Here is an 18,719-nt window from a genome sequence, read left to right as displayed (position 1 = left end):
GGCATAGATGGCTTGTGTTTGCTATGACACTTCAGAGTCACCTCTTGCCATATAATCTGTGAAGTTTCAGCTACCTGTCTTTCAGTGAGATACCACATTTTTATGCACCTCTCCTTTGACGGGAAGCACAAGAAAGGTGATTTTTTTTTCTTCTGCTTACTTAGTAGCAAGACTATTGAATTCACATTATGTTCCATTTCCTGTTGTTAAAAACAACATCTTTTTAAAACTGTCTTTACTGAATCCAGCTCTTTTAACTGCATTTTATTGCCTTTCACTGTTTTTACTGGAATCAAAGCTGGTAAAATTAGCCTTATCTTCCCAGTAGAGAAATGCCTTAAGAAATTTCTAGGTACTATCAAGAAGTGCCTGACATTTTATCTCTGAGATTTAGGTCCCATTTTGCTTTAGGTGTGAAGTAAAGTCTGCAAAGACTCTTCAGCAGCAAGAAAATATTTAATCATTTTAGCCAGTATTCTTAATTAATTCCCCAATTCCAAAACATGAACTTCCCTGGCAGATTACACGGTATATGTGAGAAGACTGATGCTTACCTAAAGAATAGTTACTTTTTAATTACTCCACACAACAAAGGTCAAGTTGCTTTGATTTATTTCTATTCCCCAAGTCCACATTACAAATCGCACATTTTAGACTTCAAGAAATGAAAGCAAAATAGCCAAATTTCACTTCATCAATCAAGTGTCTATAAAAGGTATGGATCAAATGGCAACCAAGTAGCAAAGACCAAAATGTATATTTTTTCCACCTCACCAAAGTGTCTGGGGCTGGTGTACATAATGGTTTATGGAAATAACCTGAACAGAAATAAATGCTAGTAGCCTAATGGGCTACATATAAAAACACTTCAGTTATATGTCACTGAATGACCAGCCAATTACAAAGACAGTATTTGCAAAAACAGGTGGGGTTATTTTAAGGGATCAGATTTTTGAACCAAGACACATCACAGAGCACACATTTTTAATCTCCCTCCAGGATTCCAGAGCAGTGAAATGTGTTGTTTCGGGGAAGAAAAAAAAAAAAAAGGAGAACAACGTTACTGAACTTTATCATTCAACTTTTATACTTGGGCAAGTTGGCATTATCATTCAAAATAAAGTTGTACAGAACTTAGTTAGAAACAAAGTTATCTAAAAAAATCAAGTAATCAATTAAGGCCAATTCCTGTCTTCAGTGGGATATTTGCCTGAGTAAGGAACGCAGGATATGGCCTTCTGTTTGAAGAAATCGCACTTTCTCCAGCACAAAGGTAACCAAGGAATCCCATTTCAGTTATTCTAGAGTTGCTCCTAACATCCCAATTAAAAATTAGCCAGTATGAAGCTCACCAAACACTTGATCCTCTTAAATAAACTCTCTAATGAACCACACAAATTCACACTAACAGTGAAGGCAGACTAACAGTGTATATCTTTTCTACAAAAAAAATTCACCCTAAAAAATAGCAGTAATATCCAGATTTGTACTTGATTGTGAAATATTCCGATTGTACCATACAGTAGGTTTATTTGAAAAAAAAAAATACTAGTATGTTGGGTTGTCTTAATTTCTAACACTTGAAATGTTTCAGAAAACTGCAGAATCACTATACATATTGCACTTCTCTGGCAAGCTGGGCTACTGTATCATGGCAAAAACAACCAAGTAGATTTACTGAGGAATATAGCTTTTTTAAACCCAAAAATAGCAACTGACTTTCTTTCCTGCAGTTTTCATTAGGACTGTTAGAATATTCTTTACAGGCTTTTCTAGGCATTTGTTTCTGAAGGACTGTGTTACTTGTTGCAGAATCTGTATTTATTTTTTTTAAATCAACAAAACTGAAGGTAATGGATAGATTCAACATAGAGTGCACTATCTTCCTTCAGTCACAAACAAAATGAAGACAACACAAGTCATTAATACAGTTACACTTAGGCCTCCGGTTACTGTCACTCTAAAAATAGTTCACTTCAACACAAATAAAACCAATAATGAACTATTTGTTTTGAGTGAAAAACATTAATCTTTTGCAGCTTGGTTTAAAGTTTGATTCCTTACACTGAAAAATCTTAGCACATTTGTTCCAGCGTCAGAGAAAATGATGTAGTTTTAGAGAAAAAGCTTTCAAAATGCTTGACACAAACAAGCTATTTATTCTTCGAGTTCTTTGTCAAAGATGTTACTAAAACCTTCTGTCCATTTCATGAACACAGGAAATATCCCAGGACGTCTTGAGTCAAAGTGGTCCATAAAGTAATTCTTTGGAATGCCTTAAGATTGGCTATAACTAGAGTTCTGGCTACCATTTGGACCCTGTTCTCCTTCACTGTTGAAGAAAACAAAAACATGTATCTTCAATAAGAAGCATCACATTACATTTTTATCTTTTTTTTTTTTTTTAATTTAAAAATACAGTATTCTGAAAGTAATAAAAATCTTTGGAAAGAAAATACTTCAACCTATACATAAATAGGTCAAAATATTCTGCTCAGTTTCATAAAAAAATGCAAAGGTTATTCTCAGCATGCATAAATAACTTCACTGTATTTATGTGACTAACAAATTCAATATACGCCCATGAAGCTGCCTGCTGAATCTGCTTCTGAAGTCAACACTGCAAAGTTCACATTACATAAGCATGTGCACAGGAATTTGCATGTGCAGATTCCCAGCAGTGATATTTAATCACAGTAATTAAATACGACATCAAGCAGGCCCAGTTCCATTGAATCTGGCCCAGCCATGGAGCCTCACACTGGGGTTCCTTACATTTGCTGAGCTGTATTGATCACATTCTAATCACATTAACACTCTCTGTAAGATAATGAATGTTATGCTTCCCACTAGCTCCTAAATAATCAGACTGGTTTTGTATCAGAAACATCTGCACTGTAAAAACATACCCCACACCTTGAATTAAACATTTACACATTCTTAAGATCATAGTGTAGATTTTCCACAGGAAAGGTGAAATAAGGAAGTACCATACCTGTTTGGAGGTGGTTTTGGTTTAGGCATTTTACTAAGAATAGTAGCCATCTCTTTTCTCTCATCAAAGTTCTTCCACTGCTCATACAGCTTCAGAATAACCCTGATTATTTCTAAAATCTGTATTAGAAAGAAAAGAGAGCCTAAGCTCAGACACAATAGTGATTTTATCTTTGTCATAGCCTGTTTTAAGTGTGCAATTAACTAAACAGGCCCCAAGCTGAAACTAAGCAACACAATTTTCATATTATAAACAGAGCTGTCTCACACTTAATCTAGTCCCAAAAAAACATTCAATTAGTTTTTTGATTAATTGTGAATTGAAGCCTGAACAGAATACTTTCCCTTTCAACTGTATTTACTGCTTCTCTTCCCCTGCAAACTAAACACTTATTTATTTATTTATTTGCAACTACTATCACAGCCTATAACTGAGCTCCTGGGAAAATACAGACTTGCATGCATGACTGCATCTATATGACCATCCATGATCAATACAGTAATTGATGATTATCAATGTTCTATACATATCAGGGGAACAGTGTGGGAAAACAAAAGCCCCAAACCACAAAACATTCATCTGAACTCTTTCCTTCCAAGGAACAGAGCCAAGGAGTTTTTAAATACTTCTTACATTCTTATATACATATAATACGAATTGTTGACACTATATAAAAGCTGGAGAATATTTCATTCATAATATGTTTCATCATTCTCTAAATTAATAAAGTAGAATTTACTTTCTTTCTTCTTTTTAATACACAATCTTTTATTAAATGCTAGAGCAATATATTTTGTCCTTGAAATGAAAGTCACAGTTCGTGCTTCACCATGTCCATGGTGTTTGTGTGAAAAAATCAAGCTCAGGCTTTATCACTGACCCAATACAAGTACACATTCAAAGATACTCTGTATCAAGCTTATGGTAATTTTATCTATTAAATATATGTTGCTTCTCCTTGGCTGCCAGCTTATTATCACCCTGCCTTTAAATGTATGACAGCATAATTCACAGAGCTCTCCACGCAGCATAGCATCCACATTGTGTTTACATTTCAAGACAAATCTTGGAATACCAACACAATGCCATAACATCAGTGGGATAAAGGGCAATACCAAAGGCACAGAGATAAATGGTATCTCTCAATCATAACAGGCTTGTTAATTCCAGACACTCAGTTTCAAAAAAAGACTGAAAAAAATAAGAGCTAAGTGAAACAGTGCCATAAGGAATGTGAGTACTACTTGGATCTGGTTGCTGGAGCTAAATAAAGGTTAAAGAAGCCAACCTAAAAAGTAAAAGAAACTAGTGAGGATGAAGAACATTGTTAGTATAAGAACAACTGCACTCTGAAACCTAATAAACTAATGAAGGGGATTATTTGACGTTAGAATTTGCATTAGCAGGGAACTCAACTGAATGATCTTGGTGTCTCCCTGCTTAGCACTGACTGAAGTCATCCTGAAAGTGTCAAAAATGTTCTACACTATGCTATATTCTTCAGATGTACAGGGAGAAAATGAGAATGGTGTGCTGGCATGATGCTGAAAAGTGAATCAGAAAATCACATGCACGTCAACTGAAAAGTCAAACTTGTACAGACAATCTTGTGTGACAGAAAAACACTGGGAATTCTTTTTTCTGGCAAACAATGTAAAAGATATTGGGTTTTTATTTCTGTCTGGAAAATGGCAATAACAGCAATGCTCTTCTGTTATGCAGTGGTTTTGTCTTGACTTTCAGAGCAGGGTGATAACCAAATAACCTGACATTGTCTCCCTTCCAAAGAGATCTGCCTAACTGCAACAGCACCTAACAAGAGCACTGAATTTTAAGTTCAAATCAGTATTGCGGATGTGTAAGACAACCATGACTACCATTTCTGGTCAGTCCATAACAAGTGGTGGGAATAAAAACCAGAGTACCTTTTCCATATCAACAGACAGCTCAGCAAACCATTGCCTTGCATCCTTCTGCTGGACAACACAGGCCACATGTAGGCAAGCTGCAAAGATCAGGTGACATGGACATTGAACAAAGATACATTTCCAATACAATTAGAAACATTCGGTTTTTTTATAAATCCTATACAGTTCAACAAAGAAAACTCAGGATTAATTATCTGACTTTTCTTTAAGGCTTTTTAAGTTGCAAGGTGACAGTGTCAGTGCTGTATGAGACAACGTGAAGCACTTATGAGGGCACTCTGAGGAATGCTTAAGATGGGACAGTGCACAGAATACATCCAGGTAAAAATGACCAAGAGACATTACTTGTTACTTACCTAGAGCTATCATGAAAGGAGGGTAGAGCAGACAAAGATCAGTTCTGTATGTGTCATTCACTATCCTCCTGTGCAAAAAAGAACTTTTAAGTATCTTCCTATTCACCTTTAGACTATATTCCTTCAAAAACTGCTGTTGGTTTACAAACATTTTGTCAGTTTTCCAGACAGTCGAAGCAATAAGGCTGCAGGGCAAAATATCAAGGAAAGAGATCTTTTCCCTTGTAAAAATCTCTTAAAGCCTTTCTTTTTTTCCCTTATAGTCACAGAAGTTTATTTGGAAACATTCTTTTAGTACATACATGTCTTTCTGCCGTGGATGTGTATGTATACCATCAAATAATTATCTGTTTTACAAATAAGTAAAGGCTAGCATAAAAGTAGTACTTCTACTGTCTTTCTATATTTGAAAGAGTTGAAGAATAAGAGTGCTGCTTACACAGCTAAAAAACCCTATATATTTGCTTCTACCTCTACTGTAAAGCAGGGCAACCCCCAGCATCTGGGAGAAATGATGCATCTGACTCCATGGATATCAGAAGGCTAATTAATTACTTTATTATACTATATTATTCTATACTATAATACATTACATCTAAACTGAATCTGCACAAGCACTCACCCAACTCAACTGCCCAGAATCTCGTGACTGTCAGCCAACAGTCCTGACACACACATGGATTCAGCTGGTAAATGAATCAAAACACTCATACCAGAATCCAATTACCAATTCTCTTCAGGTAAACAATCTTCCACAATGCATTCCACTTGTGAACAACAAGAGGAGCAGCAATTGAGATAAGAATTGTTTTTTCTTTCTCTGAGGTTGAGAGAATGTGAATCCCAGAAATAACCCTGGGAAGTTGTGCCCTGCTTTTCTCTGTGAAGAGAAATGCGGCTACAAACCTCCCATGACAATGGTGACAGAAAGAAACTTCCTCTACTCATAGTCACCATTCAGTAATGTTGAAACTGTGCCACTAGAGCTAGTCTAACAAAATAAAAATTAGACCACTGCAAAGTAAAATCATTACCAGGCTAAAGACAGAATAAGATAATTCAGGGACATAGACCTGCATAGGTTAACTAGGACACCCTTTCTATTCAAATATGGCTAAGCCTGCTTGGTTCAGCAAAAGCTTAACCACCTTTGAAGCATAACTGTTAAACACTTGCTTTCTTGACGAAAGAGGAACTATTTCCATTGTCTTCATTACCATGCGAGAGGTAGCAGCATGTCTTCTTGGCCCATATCTTGCACATATTGGAGCAAAGGTCTATAAGGATGATATACTATCAAACAGCAGTCCTAGAAAAAAATGTCATTGGGACAGAAGTTAGATTTCAATTCAGAGCATGTTGTCAGTTCATATTAAAACATTAGGTTTACGAGTCAATCACTGATTTTTTTTTTTAATAGTATTTTAACACCTAGCCCTGCTCTAATGAGGGCAGTGCTCTCTCTAGAATACCATTACACAGCACAGTTGCCAGTCTGTCAATGTCCTTCCCCTAAGAGACACAGAAAGTCACATCTGCAGCACATTGAAACCTCATTTGCTTACAAACCCGTAATTCCCACTTGGAAATACAAAACGCTGCCAGAAAACAGTCTGCTACTAAATACCATACATGGAGAGTATGCCAAAATAACTGATGCTGGTTTGGAAAGAAAGAAAAGAAAAATTCCACTGCTCTCAAATCCCCTAATTTCAGGTCCAGGTAAACAAGAAGGAATAATCCTCTTGCTAAAAGCAGCCAAATGTGTGGATACTACAGGGAAAAGCCACATTAAGTTACATGTACTGAACACTTACATGAAACACCTTTACTGCACACACTATATACTGCATAGCATACTGGAAAAATAAGTGAATCCCCAAAACATAACTTCTTGCAAATGCAACTGCTTATGCTAAAACTCCTGTATACAAAACTCAAGTTACTGCCATGTATAGCAGAGGTATCAAGGACTAAATCTAAACAGGAATCGAAAAACTGTATTAAAATTACTTGTAGGTACAAAGAAAAACTTTGATCTGATCTCCTCTGTGTTCAGTTCCCAAAATGTATTCTCTTATCTGCTGTTTAACTCACTAGGCTGCTTCCTGGTTTCTCACTCCTTTTCTCTGCATTTGAGCAGAACTACTCTACTAGAGTAGTACTAGAGTTCAGTGCTTAACCCATCCAAGTCCAAGCCATATGCAGAAATCAGGCACTACTTTATCCAAGCCTTGTAAGAAGCCTGGGTTGCCTCCTTTCAGCTACCAAATACAGCAATGGGATAGCTACTCCTACAAAAATCAGGTATGGCTCCTTTCTTTGAAAAGGTCTGGAAGAAAATGTCCCACTGTGCTCCTGTCATCCAACAGCCTAATAGTTATAGCACCATCTCAGAAAATAGGAGGCCTCAATTCGGTTTTTCACAGGATTCAAACCCACATCTCACTTCCTTAGAAGATTCATTATTAGGTTGTTGTAGACTAGCCTGAATGGGATACTACCCACACCTTGTGCTAGAACCTGTATGTGTAGCCTCAGATTCTTCTAGGCAAAAAGAAGAGGGCATAGTAAGAATACAACTCTTCATGGTCTTAACTGGCCATTCATCTAGGGAAAAAAGGACACTGACATCCCAGTCTCTGCATCAGGACTTAGATATAGCTACCTCTCCCACAAAAACAAAAGGAGTTCCACCAAAAAACGCAACCTACCATTAATTCTAAGAGATAGAATTCACATTCTAGTATCTGTAAAGAAGCAAAATCACAGTTAATATGTTTCAGTATGCAGAAAGAATTAACTGACACACAGTTTAACATCACAAATGCACAGGAATTCTCAACAACTATTCCCAACAGTCCTAAATGTATTTTATCTGAAACTACAAAACCAAACAAAAATGAAACTATTATTGGCTATTGCCTTATCACTACTACAACTCCACTCCAGTCATAGTAACAAACAAGTTAAATATTTTGCATCAAGTTTGCTATGAAAGACTGCTTCATTGGCAGCACTTGCCTGATTTGTTTCAACACCTGGTAGCAGCAAATTGTTCCCACTGCATAAAAACTTCACAGCAATAGAGAAGTTGTTTTGTAAAATTAGATCATCTTCATCAGCTCACTAACTTGTCAAATAGCATTTCAAAACATTTTCAGTTTTTATTTCATATGAAATTTTCTGTGCAATTGTAGCAATTAAATCAGCTCTCACTCTCAATACAGAAGGTGATGTATTGATGACATGAAGGAAAAAGACTCAACTTCTTTGACTATACGAAAGCAGTACTCCAAAATGTATTTCCATTTGCCTTTATCTATAAAATAGCAGTGCAGTTTCATTTTAAGATCTTAGGTATTTTACATTCTGATGTATCATTTTGCTTTCTAGATTGGGTAAAATGCAAACAAAAAAAAAAAAAGTAGTATTTGTTACAGCCAACCTAAAACTAGATGTTTAGCTTTCAAAATTCTACAGCACAGGTCAAAATTGGTTTAAAGAAAAACTACAAAACTTCTCAGTATTGTGGCTGAGAATACCTTGAAAACCACTGATAAATTTTAAAGTACTAATTAAAAACTATTTTTCAAGAGCCATTAAATTTTACAGGCAAAAATAAAACTGCTTTCTGTAAGCCAACTGCTCATGTGTGCAAGCTTGGAAGCATTCCAGGTGCAAAGGCCATTTACTTTCCCTGGAGCACTCTATTTGTAACCAAGAATATTCAAAAAATCTAAATCTCTTTTCTCATCATGCTATAAAAAAAACTACCATTTCAGTCACCCTACCACATCAAAGGAAAGGAGGTTATGTAAGATTTTTATTATTTTTAAAAGTAACTTTCCCAATATTCTATACAAAAATAATCATGAACATACCTGACATATGAGTATGAAAATATTTCTTTCTTAGTATTTAAAAGAAAGAATTTCCTGATAACAATTATTTATTTGATCAAGTTGTATTTCAAATAGCATACTTACATGGTTCATCCTATAAGGAAACTCCTTTGGAAAGGCATATGAAAACCTAGTTTTCACTACAGTAAACAGAAAAAAGTATGTTAAAAATAATGTAACTAATACTTTTACTTCTTTCCCTTTTTATTCATTCATCTGTATATAGCCCTTCAAAACTACCTGGCAGCACAACTTTCAGTTTGTGGCTTTCAGTACAAAAGGCTTGTATTTCAAAGAGAAGAGGTAAGTTACAAGATTTAAGATCCTGAAAAGGAAAGAGAAATACACCTGAAACTCAGATTTGCACAGATACTCAGCCAGACATTTGACTGCTGCTTTGGACACTACTAAGTCTTCTGGTTAACCACCAACTAGATCAGGGACAGCTAACTTCCCACAAGTTATCATTCACAGAGCTCTCCAGCTACTGATGCTCAGGATTTCAGTACAAACACTAAATCCAAATGGAATTTTCAAGTTGGAATTTTTACATAGGTTTGATCCTTCAACATGCAAGATTTTAAAGGAACTAATGAAGTCATAGAAAAGCAAGCCCAAGGGCAGGGTAAGAGAGCTCAGCTAGACTTTCTGCACGTCCATAATGTAATTATTATCTCCAATTGAGATATTTAATTAATCTTTGTGTATTTTACAAGGAGAATGAGTACAGTTAGTGCACTGGTAAGAAGCATGCTAATATGCAAAACCAGAGTGATTTCATGTATGAAATGCTGAAGAAAGCAAAACAAAAGTTAGAATGCTGAAGAAAAACAAGAACACTTGAAGATGTGGATTTGACTTTTGTACACATAAAACATTTTAAAAGCTATTTTTAGTCCTTGTCGTCCAAGGAAAACATGTAACATTTAACATCCTGGAAGTGGACAATATTCCTTATACTAATGACAGACAGTATATTATTAAATGATAATATCAATACTACTTCCAGAAAATCAGTATGACATTCAGTTCAAAGAAAAGACAGCATCAGACCTCTGGACCAAAGAATTCACCATTTAGGCCTAGTGTGACCTTTGCTAGAAAATTTGCTGCAGGACACCAAGACTGGGCTACTGGTTAGAAATTTTAATTACTTCAAAAAAGAGAAGAATTAATAATAGAGTTTCTCAAGATGTATGCAAACTGAAGATGTACATGGTAAAAAAAAAAAAATACCAATTTGAGAAAGAAGATAGGGAGAAAAAGCATTTTTCCCACAAAGCATGCTGCAGACACAACCACTACACGGTAGCTGTTATTTTAGTGAGATGTGTTAACACAAGAAAAACCTTTTGAAGAGGTTGTGAAAACCAGGGTAAGATAATCTTCCTTACAAAGGAAGCTAGTGTTATTAACTTCATGTTGCTACTGAGCTAAAAGCAAGTAAACCTCTTAAACCAGCCACTATTACATTAGTCACCCCTTTTGTTAGCTTGTTTTCACTTTTACTTGTTTTGCCTCATCTTTTCTTGCCTTTGGTATTAAGACCTCCCAAAAACTGCTTTGTGCTACTGAAGCAACTCTGGTAAAGGAAGAGCAGGTAGAATAAAAGAGTAAATGCTTGTAGAAAGCCTGTTGCCTGTCCTCACTTCCATGAAATGCACAGCACTTATCAGGGCTGACAGGACTTCTAGGTCTGAAGGAAGAGCTGTGAGGAAAATCTTCTATAGGGTCCTGAGACTGGAATTCTGAGAAACAGCACAGCAAAGAACTAGATGTCCAAGTAAAATCAGCTGCTGCGTGTTTACCAAAATCCATCTAACCGTCTCACTCACGCATCAAAACTTCCACACAACGATGCTTCTGACGTAAAAATAGCAACTCTCAGTGCTAAACCCAGTACTGGTCTTGGTCATGCTGGCACGGAAGATGTGTTTCAGTTCCTGGTGGCAGAACTGTCACACGGCCAGCCCCATGGACTGATACACTCTCTGCATCTGGAGGCTGCAGATGCAGCCAGTCACCTGTCCCCTCAACGGCTGACCTACATTTGGAAGAGCACTGCCAGGAATTGCCCATTGAGAGCAGCTGGACCTTCTGGGTCAGATAACAGCATTCAGCTAAGGAAGACATCACTTCAAGAGTTTGATGGATGACATGTAAGTTACATGAACTGGGAAATACAAATACAAGTGGGAAAGATAGAGAATTGAGTAATTACAGTGTAATTTTATTGGATTTATTGTGAACAAGTGTTCTTAAAATATATTTTTAGAAATAAATACCATGTGCAAAGACTAATTTTATGATGGGGAAAAAAGGATTTTAAAAAATCTGAAGGTATACAGCCTACCAAAAATTCTTAAAACGGGTATTTTCACAGAGCCATACCTTTTACTAAACAGGCAAAGCTGTAAATTTCCAATTCTATCTTTGAGTTGTTCAGAATTCAATTTACTACTCGAAGTTGTTTATAAATTTCAATAGTTTTATTTTATGACTCCGTTTTCACTTATGCTTGGCATAAGTTCCAACCATAATCAACCAAAACTAATACAGAATGGACCCTTCTGTCTCTGTATTTGGAAACAGAAGCTATTTATTCTAAATGGTTTTAACTGGCTCTTTAAGTCCTCCATGATTTGATAAAAAGCTAGCTTTTAAAAAAAGCAAAGCAAACAACTGATCTCCCTACAGAGATACTTAATTAGAGTGTAATGAAAATTACTGATACTTACATACAGAAGTAGCAGCAGAAATCAATCTTGTATTTGAAACCACACCAAATTCCTGAAGAAAAAGAAAGGTAAATGAGGTGAACCACCTGAAACACCATACACTCACACTATAATCAAATTAAAATAATGGCTTCTTACTAAATTGGGCTTCCTTTTGCAGTATTGTAGTGTTTGGTTTTTCCCCCACCCCCTTTTTTTTTTTTTCCCTTAAGGTAAACAGGGCTAAACTCTACCTAGGAGTTATTTAATTGATTACTTTCTTGGTTGTTTGTGAGGAACAGTAAAGATTTATGAAAGGTACAAAAGCACCAAAAGCTCAGCCGGCTAACCTTTTTTTTTATAAAATAGAGAAGAGGGCTTCAAGGAGGTTATTTTTTTCCTTATCCCATTTGGAGAGAAAACTGTCTTTAGAAACCTGCCATTATCTACCCTTTTTAGTTATGTTTTTGTCAAGTCTTAGCTCCTGTGCTGAGACAGTCAGCAATCAGAAAATTTTCTGTACAGAGTGTTCTTCCAGAGGTCCATAGCTGAATCAATAGTGCTGCCCTCTAAAGCTGCAGAAGCTTTAGGAAGGCTACACAGGAAGGAAGGCTACAAAGACTTCTAATTTAAGGTACATCTACGTATATACACTCTATGTCTGTGCCTGCTTAAATGCTCATTTAACAGGCTGGTAAAAAAGCACTCTCTCCAACACTCTCTTTTTTCCTAGATGCCTTCCAAACACTGAAGAGTGTCACAGTACTTGTACAGACAACAGTATCACATGTCACCACTAGTTTAGTAGTGGATGTTTCTACCATCCATTAAGTATTTGAGCTCCTTCTGTAAAACTACTTAGTGCTGAATACAATGAAGTGGCCAATTTGACTTTTTTCCATTACACAGACATTTCTCAAACAGCTGTAAACTTGCTGCATTACAGAGGACTAAACAGCAGCACCCAGCTGATGCTAACTCTTGGCCACATTCAAAGGGGAGTACCAATGGTGGAGGCATGGAGCCCTCTCATCACAACCCCTAATGAGTCAGTTCTTTATGATAAATTCTCAAGGACAGAGCATGAGCTACAACATACTTTTAATCCAAGTAATGAAAGTGTGGTAAACTCTGAGGATCCCTTGCTATATGAAACAGAACAAGATAATAAGGAAAAAAATTCCAATTATGTTTTAAAGTTTGAGTAAACATAAATAAGGAGAAACACACCAGAAAGGAGACACTGCTTAAGATATACAAAATTTAAGATACAGTTTATGTAAATATTTAAACACCATGTGACAGTGAAATAGCCATTTAAAATATTTTTTTTCAATTTTCAGAGGCACTTCAGGGTTAGTAATTCAGACAAATTTTGAAGGCCTTCTCCGTCTCCTTTTCTTAAATGCTATAGAAATCTATGCAAAAAAGAGAAGGTTTCAACCCCCAAAGCATGAATAAAGACAAAAAATTTGAAAGTCCTAAACGTTTTCTTTCTCTCATACATCACATAATGTTACATTAAAAAATTGTAATACTTCATACCTCTACTTTGGATGCCAAAAACACACACGTAGGAGCCATTAATACTGGATCTATACTTTTTAGGGAATATCTGAAATGTTACAACAAAATTATAATATGTTGTTTCATACATGTAGAACGATTAATCTATTAAGAGCACCACACTTCCTTTTGAAAAAGCAAAGCTTAAGTTAACTTTATTAAAGCATAAAAGCTTTACACTGTCCAGAAAATAAAAGTGGCACTGTTTTTAATACAGAACTGCATTTTTAAAGGGCTACCAAAATGTGCCTAGCAAATGTTTTATTCTTGTACCATCATAGTAAACAGTCCTACCTGGCATAGAATCTCTTGAAGTAGACTGTAGCAGTGGCAATAACTTGTTGTCTTAATTTAAGATGTTCACCTAAAGCCTGGATAACTTAAAAAAAAATGAACAAAAGCTTGAGTTGAGTTTTTTTAAACAATTTGACACCAAATACCAAAGGGTCTCAAAACACAGCTAGCGCTGGGGATTCTAAGGAGTAGCACCACAGTCTTCTCCCTCTGTTGCTCTAGAGAGACAACACGCTGCTGTAAACCTACAGACCTGCAGGTGAAGAACCGCTGCCTCCTGAAGTTTGGGGACACCTTCAAAAAGGAAAAGGAACTTTGACTTCATTGTGTACAAAGTGAGTATGACCTTAAAGATGACAACACAAATCTCAGAAGGGTAAAGCTCAGGTATTCCATTCTGGAGCAAAACAAATTCAGACACAGGAAATATAAACCCTCAGCTCTTCAGTGCCACACAAAATGGATGGTATTTTTTCAAACATGTAAAACTGCCAACACAAACACGGTCATTAAATTTGGCTGAGGCAGCAGGTGTTAAAAAAATGACATACTTAGTCTAGGGAGAGGGGGTGGGAGACCAGAGGATGCAGTCAGCTGCTCCATCACAGTGGTCCTCTGCCAGTTGGCCAAGAAACAACCCTGGTGTCATCTGTGCAGGTAGCTCTTGTTTGGCCTCCCAGGCAAAGGAAAGGTGCCAAGCAAATCAGATGCATCAAGCTGGGATTAAGAGCAGGGGTTGGATGTAAAGAATGGCACAGTGAAACATAACGTTGTTACTTGTTATTTTTCCCATACTTCTGCACAGCCATTATTCTGAGAACTGCTCAGCTCTGTGAAGACTCCCTCTTCTTTTTTCCTCCCTCATGAGAAATGTCAAAAACAGTATTTTAAAATACACTTAAGTAGATATTTAAAATATGTACAGCAAGACCAAGACAGTGACCACTGGTGGGGAAAGCAAACATTTCTGCTGTCAATCACCACTAAATTCTTAGTCTCTACTTAAACATTCAAGTAGAGATTTTTTTGCCTATGTTCTTATCACATATCCCCTGCAAACAGCCAGGGTACACGTCTGTCACCCACTAGCAAGGCCCAAAGCAACACTAAATCCCTGCCTGTGTCATACCATTCTTTTTCTAGAGAAGAATACCAAACTGGGACTAGGTTTGACAGTGACAGTAGGACAAGCAATACTTCCAAAAAGGGTGTTAAACCCAGTATGCAATGTCTGTACAAATATTAAACATTTGATCAGCATATCTTGGGAGCTTGGGAAGAATTTTTGCCTTTAATTTGACCATGGGGATAAAAAGCTGTCCCACTACTAGGGCATCAGAAAAATTTAAGTATTAGGCTAAACAGAATTCTCCAAATATGTCTCATACTCCCATGGGATTTTCAGGAATGGTTAGGCCATCTGCTGTCATAGGAAAATCAAGTGTGGTTTAGAAGAAAAAAATGGACAAGAGCCTAGAGAGACTTAATGAAATGGAAGCTTGTATATGCTGGGAAAAAGTCCAATGCTTGTAATTATTTTAATATATGAAAATATTAAAATTTGAAAAGAAACTATAAGATCAGATCATTTATTCCTGTATGCTTAGAAAGTAAGCAGTTTCAGTAGTTTGGGTTTTTTTAATAAAGGTTGTTTTAAATCTGAGTATTTTGAGTAGCCTCTAACACATACATTACTGCTTCTGCCCAAAACTAAAAAGGGAAAACAACTAATACACTTCTCAACCAAAACCAGTTAAGGATTGGTGATCCAAACAGAGAAATCAACATCAGTTTATTTTTTCAAACTATTTTAGAAGATGATCTTTTTCCTTCTCTTCATAGCTGCAGGGAGCCATACAATCAGTTAGTGATCTACTGCACTTGTTTTCCAATGAGAAAGCAGCAGGAAATTGCCCCTCTCCATGCAGATTTTAATTGCTTCAGGGAACAACCATCTCCTGGGCTGACACACACTGAATGTGACATGCGGGGCCAAGCCTCATCTGCTCTCAGGTAGTGCAGATGGAAGACAAGGGGGACCCAAAGCAGGGTGTCTGTTCAGAGGCAGGCGAGGATACAGCACATCGAGGGTTTGAACACAGCGAGCTCTGCCTGAGCACAGAGCAGCCCTGCCCTCTGTCCTGCACTGTCCTGTCCTCTTCACTAGAGAGAGGCAGAAAGCCCAGCACCACTCACTCCTGCAGAGTAGGCTGTGTTTGTACAGGCACAGGGGAGATGCTGGCAGAGCTGCTCTCCAGCTGCCCCCAGTCACTCGCCGGCCTTCAGGGGAGGCAAGCAGTGCCAAGGAAAAGGACCCTGGGAACCGCAAACCATAACTAACAAACTAACTTGTTTACTTTGTAAAGCTTTGTTTACCCAAGAAAAACAATGAAGTGAAACATTTAAAAAAAGCATATTTCACAGTTCAAATTAATACTAATGAAAATTAGCATAGAAATACAGTTTTAGAAATATCCGTAACCCCCCTTCTGTCTCTTTTTGTATTATGAAGTTATGACGCTTGGTTTTAACCTCAAGAAATTTCAGGAATGGATCAAATGGGTAAATTATTGCTAGCTTGATTTCCTGATGCCCTATAAGCCATAACACAGATGTATCCATAGTGACTGTGTTTACAGCATATGCAATTGTTACAAAAATAACTGAGCTAAGAGAGAAGCAATGGTATCTTTCACAGATACCATTCCAGCACTGACATAAGATCTTCCAGTGGCTCTGGGAAAGTCACTTCACTTCTCTGTCACAAGTCTGGCCAGATAGCTGAAAAAAATAAGCATTCTATACTTTAAAGGACTGCTGCAAAAATATATATAAAGAGCTGCTTGCAAACAAGTTGCTACTTAGCAATATCCTTTGCGTAAGGAGATTTTTTAAACTATTGAACAATTGCACAGAGTAAATTTTAAGTGTCTTTGTAATCTGATATACTCAGGTGTGGCCATTCATATGGATAGCTAAATGCTTTGCAAGATCAAGTAAATCTTAGACAACTTCACACACAAGTCCCAAATTCTTTGGGAGAACAGGCTGCCTGCCAACAGCTCTCAGAAACTTGTTGACAATTTGAGAGCCACCTGGTACTGGGAAATCAGTCAGAAGACAAAACACAGGCTGTGTTGCAGGTTTCAGAAAATCTAAGTGAACACAAATAACAAGTTTCCAAACTCTGCTGTTTAACAGAACAGCACAGATCACCTAAAATACTTACCCCACCCTAAGAACTCCCCAAAAGCCCAGGCCAAGTACTAATGCTTGACACTGAGCCTTTAATACACTAGCTTAGAAGTTTCTGCTCCTTTTATGTTTTGATAAGAACCTCTTGAAAATAAGAAAATTTACTGTTTTGTCCTATCACAGGTTAAAATGTCATATATGCAGCTAATTAGCCGGCAAAGACTCCTAGAATTGTGTTAGCACAACTAACAAATTATTTATATTCCACATCTTTGTTAAAATATGTTGTGAAAGTACATGTAATACAACAATGAAAACATTAAATTCTCTAAGCAATTCAAACCTCCATTTAGACATGGCACACATTGCATAGATTTTATGGCAGAAATAAAAAAAAGCTTTACCATTAGTAAAAAATATCTGTAGCTTCCAATATTCTTCCTCAGTCAGAAATTTCAAGTCTTTCTGGCGTTCTTTCAATAGATCTTGTTTATCCAAAATCCATTGTAAGCTAGAGGAATTGAAAATAATTTCAGCAACTCTTTTATTAACATTATACTGTCTCTCCAGTACAGACTGTGAATTAAGGCTCGGGGATAAAGAGCTTGTGGCCTCTAACAAAGCCACAAACAATCTTCTCAAGGAACTGTTCTTCAGTATTTTTTAAAGTCAGACAACTGAAAGCAAAGCAACAAAAAACCAAAAACCAAACAACAAAACATGAACTACCAGGGGCTGAGATTAGCCTCTACCAGTACCAAACTGAGCTAGCTGGCTGTAAAGATCTTAGACCCTGAGAGTCACCAACAAGGTTTATGTTGCAGCCATTTCATTATGGGCACCATTCAAACCTTGACCATGAGCTCAGCATGAAGTGTTTCGGGGCAGAATCACAGAATCAATCAGGTCGGAAAAGACCTCTGAGACCAGTCCAACCCATGACCGAACACCACCCCTGTGTCAACTACACAGAGTGCCACGTCCAATCTTCCTGAAACACCTCCAGGGACGGTGACTTCACCGCCCTCCTGGGCAGTCAGCTCCAGTATCAATCACACTTCCTGATGTCCACCCCAAGCCGAGGCCCGGCTGCCCCGCCGCTGGGGACAGGCGTGTCAGGGACCCGAGCTCCCGCACTCCGCCGCTGGAGCCCGAGCTGCCGCGGGCACCCACACAGGGACGCGACCCCTGTCCCGGAGCGCCCAAACGCTTCCCGAGCGGCGGCTGAGCGGGGCCGGCCCGGGCTGCTCCCGCACCCCGGCCCGGCTCCCGCCAGGGTCCCGCGGCGAGCAGGCCCCGCCGCCCGCCCGGCGCTCCCGGGCCTCCCTTCAGCGCCGTGCCCGCCGCCCGGCCCGGCAATGAATGGACAGAGCGCGGCGGCTGCCCGCAGCACCCGCGCCCCACGCCCCGCAGCCGCGGCACCCACTAGTGAGAGCTCTGCCAGAAGTTCCCGGCCATGGGAAGGAGCGGAGCGGGGAGGAGGCGCCCGGGCCCGCGATGCCCCGGCCCCGCCGCCACAGCGCCGCCGCCCCCGCGCCGGCAGCAGGAAGGAGGAGGCGGCCGCCGCCGCCGCCGGCCGGCAACACGCGGCACTGCCAACCGTTCCCCCGCGCGCGGGTTCCGCCCGCCCCGCCGGCCCCCGCAGCCCCGCTGGCTGGCACAGGGACACGGAGCGGGATGGGCCCGCAGGGAGGCACCTTCCGAACCACCCGGTCCAGCCCCCGCCGTGTGCAGGGACACCTTCCACTAGGCCAGGTTGCTTA

At 38.5% G+C, this 18,719-nt stretch overlaps 1 protein-coding gene across 3 annotated transcripts; it reads right to left on the bottom strand.

The window, feature by feature from the left end:
* Nucleotides 1-595: 595 nt before the first annotated feature.
* Nucleotides 596-18,513, bottom strand: CCNC (cyclin C). Of its 3 annotated transcripts, none has more exons than XM_059842405.1 (12): nucleotides 18,383-18,513; nucleotides 17,361-17,467; nucleotides 13,762-13,846; nucleotides 13,447-13,516; nucleotides 11,923-11,974; nucleotides 9,269-9,324; nucleotides 7,994-8,029; nucleotides 6,497-6,588; nucleotides 5,280-5,347; nucleotides 4,921-5,000; nucleotides 2,996-3,114; nucleotides 596-2,332 (listed from the first exon to the last, which is right to left on the bottom strand). In XM_059842405.1, exons 1-12 carry the CDS (start codon nucleotides 18,412-18,414, stop codon nucleotides 2,278-2,280), a joined length of 852 nt encoding a protein of 283 aa, XP_059698388.1. In that variant the 5' UTR covers nucleotides 18,415-18,513; the 3' UTR covers nucleotides 596-2,277. The 3 variants fall into 3 exon arrangements, with proteins under 3 accessions (XP_059698388.1, XP_059698389.1, XP_059698391.1); XM_059842406.1 differs by lacking the exon at nucleotides 18,383-18,513 and adding an exon at nucleotides 17,808-18,139; XM_059842408.1 differs by lacking the exons at nucleotides 13,762-13,846; nucleotides 18,383-18,513.
* Nucleotides 18,514-18,719: the final 206 nt, after the last annotated feature.

This window comes from Haemorhous mexicanus, chromosome 3 (genome assembly GCF_027477595.1).
Source record: "Haemorhous mexicanus isolate bHaeMex1 chromosome 3, bHaeMex1.pri, whole genome shotgun sequence".
NCBI lineage: Eukaryota > Metazoa > Chordata > Aves > Passeriformes > Fringillidae > Haemorhous > Haemorhous mexicanus.
This window is presented reverse-complemented; position numbering and strand designations above follow the sequence as displayed.

Bases quoted from the DNA above. Each gene is read 5' to 3' on its own strand.
- CCNC (XM_059842405.1), bottom strand. From the start codon at position 18,414: ATGGCCGGGAACTTCTGGCAGAGCTCTCACTA. The intron at 11,975-13,446 runs GTATGAAGTATT...CTTTTTCTTCAG, and splicing joins TTTTGGCATCCAAAGTAGAG to GAATTTGGTGTGGTTTCAAA. The intron at 5,001-5,279 runs GTAAGTAACAAG...TGATCTTTGCAG, and splicing joins TCCTTTCATGATAGCTCTAG to CTTGCCTACATGTGGCCTGT.